The 6,362-nt window shown below is 41.6% G+C and overlaps 1 protein-coding gene across 1 annotated transcript in view; it reads left to right on the top strand.

Moving 5' to 3' along the window:
• The first annotated feature begins 5,737 nt into the window (after window positions 1–5,737).
• The window catches only part of CDKL5 (cyclin dependent kinase like 5), a 57,833-nt gene continuing 57,208 nt past the window's right edge, over window positions 5,738–6,362 (top strand). The window contains exon 1 of the mRNA XM_015417600.1: window positions 5,738–5,801. Coding sequence (XP_015273086.1) covers window positions 5,738–5,801 — 64 coding nt within the window. The remainder of the gene's footprint in view (window positions 5,802–6,362) is intronic.

A 6,362-nucleotide genomic window follows, 5' to 3' on the forward strand; every position in this document is an offset into this window, starting at 1 on the left:
TCTATTTTTTTTTTAAAAAAAAATGTTGCCAAGGAGATTATGAATGTTTGAGACATTCTTATTAACGGTATGGAGAAGGAAAAATATTTTTCTGACTAAATTCTAAATGGGAAAGACAATTTAAATGAAAAATAAATGTATTTTCACCAACTAAAGTCAAAATATCTTTTCCTTAACATTCAAGTTTGACATTAGTGCCATAAACATTTTTCTGCCTTTTCCCTTCCCTATTTATGCTTGGATGATTTACAGCTCATTTTCCCTGCAATACCATGTGGGAACACTAAAAATAGTGATGCAGCTTCATGTGTCTAGGGAAGCAGAGACCAGCAAACAGCATTTATTGATCCACAGCCATGTGCTTATTTAATGATTTACATTCATTCCTACCCTGAAGTCTTGTTCTCCATGAGTAGCTGTGTTCCCAGGGTACTGAGACACGAAAAGATGTTTTGTACTAATATCAAGCCGTTCTTTTGGTCTGCTTTTCATTCAGATTTCAAAGAAAAAGGTACCCATTAAATATATTTTGTTGTAGGTTCTCTGGAATTATGAATTTATATGGCGGCATTTAGGGGTATTAATATGATACTGGCACGAACTCCAACTTCCAAGGCCAGGTGAAAAACTTTGTATATGCTATGAGTATTCAGACTTTCTTCCAGTAAAAGCTTCATATACTTCTTGGCAAGCTGCTACCAAAGCACAGAATGGCCAGTGGTATATAGTGAAGAGCAGCACTAATTAGGAAAAAAATTATATGAATCATTCTTTGCACACAAACCCTTGTGTATGCTTAATTAAAAGAGCTCTCTAGATTGCGTCAATTCATCTTTGTGACTTCCGTGCAGTCCCATGTGGGGATTGTGTTTGCACAGGCCTGCCGCCGAGATCAGTTGTAAAGCTTTCCGGTTCTCTCTAGAACATTTGGAGTGCTCCCCTTCCCCTTTGACGGGAGCGGGAGTTTTCCATCCAAACCAGCATGGAATGGAGGTGGGGAGAACACCCATCCTCTCAGTCTTCTCTTCACCTCTGTGAAGACAGAACGCTTCTCTCTCTAGCTGCTATCTACCTCATACTCTTCAACTGTTGGTCGGAACTTTTCTTCTCCTTTTTTCTCCTTCTGTTTTCTGGCCACTGCCTTAAAAAAATTACTGTTAATTGTTTGCCAGGGCCTCACACATCTCTGTCTTTGCTGCTTGGACTTTTGAGGTGGCATCCTTAGAGGGCTTCCAAACATCCACCCCCCCCCCAAAAAAACCCCAGGAGTCATAGAATATTTTTTCTTTCTCTGAAATGGCTCTTTTCAAAAAGTGTTCTGAGTGTGGTGTGAAAATGACACAGTCAGACAACCATGATCACTGCCTTCAGTGCCGTGGCAAGTCCCACCGCATTATTGCCTCCGCTGTATGAAGCTGAATGGAAAATTTATACTAACTTTTCATATTAATTTATAATTTGTATTATTTAGTTTTTAATTTTTTTTAAAACGTACTTCTGGTTCCATGTTCAAGTGTTTATAAAGGAGCAAGCCAGTCTTGTCTTCTTTTATATAGGTGCAAAAGCCTCCTGCTGGCTTAAGAGCTCTCCATGAACACTGTATATATTTATGGTAGTAGCAACCAGTCCTCTTCTCTCATCCCAGCTAGAAGCCTTCAATTTTAAATTGGCTGGTAAAATGCTGTCTACAACAAACTAGGACCCCAGAGTCTATAAAGACAACTATTCTAATTGAGTCCATGCGGCTGCATGTTGAACATCTCTTTCTTAAAGCTATAACACATTAACAAGGTTGTTATAGGCTGAACCTATATTTTTAAAATATTTTAAAGAAAATTCAGCTTCATGTTGCTTATTTATTTAAAATACCATGGGTTATTTTTCAGGATTATTTGAAAAATATAAAGAAGAAATTAAACATTGGGTTGCTCTTAAACAGAACATTGAACTGTAGCAAGAGGCTGACACCCTCATTACTATAGGATTACTCCTGATGAAGATTGGGACGAAATGAGTCTATAGCTGGATGCTCATTGACCTGTAATATTGCCAAGTTTTACAATACATATGACTATTACTTAACGTGTTGTCATCTATATCACAGTCTAGCCTCTCTGACCATATCCATGTGTGGAAAACTATTACAAATGATGTTTGGGTTCTGAACATTGTTGGACAGGGTTATTTCTTAAGTTTTTGTGTTCCACCAGTTTGTTGTTCACCAGTTTTCTCACCACCTGTTCCACCTCCTGCTGTAATTCAGTTCTTCAGTAAAGGGGACATTGAGCCTGTTCCCTCTGGTGATGTTACAAGTGGGTTTTACTCTCATTATTTTCTGGTTAAAAAGAAGGACCAAGTAAAATGTCCAGTTCTGGATCTAAGGGACCTCAGTAAGTTCTTAGTTGTCCCACAGTTTCGTATGAGCACTTTTCCAGAGGTTCTGAGTGTGCTATTGTTGACCTCAAAGATGCTTGCTTTCACATCACCATACACCTCAGTTCTAGGAAGTCACTTCCAGTGCAGAACCACACGTTATCGGTATACTGTCTTGCCCTTTGGCATCGCCAACACACTACAGATATTCACCAAGTGTATGTTTATTGTTATTGCCCACCTACAGTTGCAAGATTGCAGTGTATATACCCTTACCTAGATATTTGGTTCTTCATTGCACCCATTTCTGAACTGTTGTCTAACCATATCTGATTGGCTGTCACCACTCTGACTTCCCTGGACCTCCAAATTAACTGGGATAAGTCTGTTTTGTATCCAACCCAGGCTGTCTTGTTTATTGGGACCCAATTTGTGACTCACATCAAAGCAGGACCTTCTTTCTCCATGACAGGGCAGCTTTTTTGCGGGTTATGGTGCTTAGATTTACTAGCAATAGGTTTCAAACAGTTAAAGCAATCCACAGGCTATTAGGCCTCATGGCCTAAACAATTATTGTGTGGCCTTTGCCCACCTTTTTATGAGACCTCTGCAGAATTGGTTTTTAAGATCTTTCAGTCTGCAGAAAGACTCACAATGGAAGAGGCTGTCCGTACCTAGAAGGATAACGTGTTCCTTGGTTTCTGGTCCCAGTGAGAGATTTTATTGTGGAGCTCTGATTTTGGAATTCCCTCTCATGATATCTAAAGTTTTACAGATACCTCCATCTTGGGGTGGGGTGCGCACTGTGGTTCCTATTGTGTTAGTGGTCCCTGGTTCACCATCAAACAAAACTTACACATCAGCCATTTAGAACTCAGGGCAGTTAGGTATGCTTTGATTTCTCTTGCAGCCCTGGTTACCAACAAGAGAGTTCTGTTAGCCACAGACAGTACTACAGCAAAGTTCTATATCAACAAACATGGGCAGTGGCTTGCTCGCCCTCTCTGCAGAAGCTTCCCATCTGTGGCAGTGGGCTATCCAATACAACATATTGTTAGAAGCCATATCTGTTGCTAGACTGGCAAATGAGATGGCAGGCAATCTCAGCAGGGATACCACCTCTGCACACAAATGGTGCCTTATGGACAGTCATTTGTTCCCTCTGTTTCAGTGCTGGGTCCAGCCCCAGGTGGACCTCTTCAATTTTCATGTGAACATTGAATGCTCCCAATTTTGTTTTCAGGCTGGGACCAATGCAGATGCATTAGGGGACTCTGTTCTGTGCCTTGCCACCCACCCCCATGTTGGGCATGGTTCTAGCCAAACTCAGAACAGACAGGTCCCACTGCATTCTGATTGCCCCCTTTTGGCTGAGATGGTGTGGTTCCCAAGTCTCTGGTCTTCCTTCAAGGGTGCAAGCATCTCCCTCTACTGGAGGCAGAGGATCTCCCTGATATAGGCCTGCTCTGCCACCACAATGCACAGTCCCCATACCTGACAGCATGGTTAGTGGTCAACCACTAGGCTGGTTGGACACGGTTGCCCAAGTGCTGTTATTTTCATGGAAGTCTTACACTGCCAGTTGTCAAAATTCTTTCTCCGGGTGTCTACTTGTGGGCTGCTCCCTCAGTCTTGCCCATTGAATGCTGTGTTTGACTACCTACTGCACTTAAAAGCTGGTGGTTCAGCTGTCACTTCAATTAAAGTGCATTTGTCTGCCGTCTCAGCTTTCCATGATTCAGTCAGTGGTACCTCTGTTTTTTTTCTGCCCAGATTTCAAAGAAATTTCAAAATGGTTTGTTTAATTTGTATCCCCTGGCCCCTCCAGCCATCCCTCAGTGGCGGCTCTCCTTGGTTCTCTCTGCACTAATGTTCAAGCCCTTTGAGCCCCTTGCTATTTGTGACCTGCCCTTCTTGTCTTACAAAGTAGCCTTTCGGTTGATAAATACCTTTGCCTGTAGGGTGGGAGCCTCAGGGCTTTCCAATGTACGCTGCAGTTCACTAGATTCCATACTGATAAGATGGTCCTACAGATGAGTCTAGACTTTCTCCCTAAAGTACTGTCTGCCTTTCCCAAGTCATAGTCTTGCTGGTATTTCCCCCCCCCCCTTCCCCACCTCAGATAGGGAATGGGCATGACACACTTAGGATGTATGAAGATCATTACTTTTTCATTTAGATTGTACAGCATTCTTTTGAAAGGATGACAATTTATTGATATGCTTTGCTGGTCCCCACAAGAGACATGCAGCCTCTGCACAAACCATCTCATGTTGGGGGGGGGGGTCAGGGCAATACAGCTAGCTTCCTCTGTCTCTAAAGTGGACTGCGCTTTCCCTTTAAAAGCTCACTCGGCCATGTCTCAGTCTTCTGCAGTGGTTTTGGGCTGTGTTCCCTTGGACAGCTTATGCAAATCAATGATCTGGTCTTCTCTATCAATGTTCATCAAACACTATGATATTGATATTGACTCCAGGAGACATGTGGCTGTGGGGAAAGTGGCTCTTCAATCATTATTTAGCTGAGGATCCCATACCCACCTCCTTTTGGTAAGTGAGGTTGCTATTCTCCCATGTGGAACTGGGCAGAAGCCATGAAGATGAAAACAGGGTTGCACTTAACCTGTAACTGTTATTCATCAAGTGGTCTTATGTGCAGGAAACTCATCCCTCCCTCCTTTCCTTTCTGTGGGTTCCTCTGCTCAGTGGGTCCTTCGCCACAGGGGCAAAGAGAGGACTGAGGGAAGGAGCACTCTCCCCACCTCCATCACATACTGGTTTTGGGGGGGAAATTTCAGCTCATGTTGAAGGGGAGGGGGAGCGCTCCAAATGTTCTAGAGAGAACTGGAAAGCTTTGGAAGTTATCTCTGCAGCAGACCTGCACAAGCACAGTCCCAATGTGTGCCTGCACAGAGGATTACTCGATGAACAGCAGTTACAGGTAAGTACAGCCCTGTTTTCTTTCCTAAGGAAACAGAGAACACAGTCCTGCTTTTTATTCACTGTATATAAATCTTGGTATAAAACCTACAGCTTGTGGATTTGTCACCATCATATAATGCATCTGGAACAACTTTCTCCATAAGTAAATAACTTGTAGATAGCAAGTTAATAAAGTATGAAAATAAAGTTCATATATACTCAATGTGCTATAATTTATCTTTAATTTTAAAAAAATGTGAAGCAATGATGACTAAATCTAATTTTTTTTCTTCACAGGAATCTTTTACTAAACGGAAGTTAATATGGGAATATGAAATATTTTAATAATATAGAAAAACTGGTCTTCTGTCTGCTGCAGAGACTTCAGATTTTCTCTGAAGTGCTATGTTGTGCCACTGTCATCCCATGAGGAATTTGTCTTCATGAAGATTCCTAACATTGGTAATGTGATGAATAAATTTGAGATCCTTGGGGTTGTAGGTGAAGGTAAGCATGTATCCTTAAACTCATTTTAAATAGGGACTCCATGCAGTCAGAGAAGCTGGCATAGCTAGGAAGGAAATGACCGTCTTAGGTACCTCTTATAGATCAGTTGCTGTGTTGATGACTGACAGAAGCAACAGTTACTCAGAGAGCTGAGGTGGGATGATGGAACAATTTTGTCCTCAAATTATTTCTGATCAATCAAATTTTGAAGCTCTACAAATCTGTGTTTGTCCAGAGGCTATAATGGAACAACAATATGTATCTACTCAGGGCAATGATAGGTCCATCATTCTGAAAAAATTTCAGTCTCCAACTTTTGTGTCTTATTAATCAGAGAGTACTGTACTAAAAGGCTGGTTATAACTGCTAGTGAACACCTGAGTAATGAAATGATTTTCATTCTGAACATATAACTTCCATGTACATTATGGAAGTGGTTTTGGAAGCCTTTCTCCATTATTTTAGTACCCCTTGTTTAAGATTCTGTGTTGCACATCTCTAAAGCCCAGTAATCCACCAACATGCCACCAGTGAGTGCCTTAAAACACACACACAACAACT

Source organism: Gekko japonicus, unplaced genomic scaffold (assembly GCF_001447785.1).
Source record: "Gekko japonicus isolate JY-2015 unplaced genomic scaffold, Gekko_japonicus_V1.1 scaffold18, whole genome shotgun sequence".
Classification (NCBI taxonomy): Eukaryota; Metazoa; Chordata; class Lepidosauria; order Squamata; family Gekkonidae; genus Gekko; species Gekko japonicus.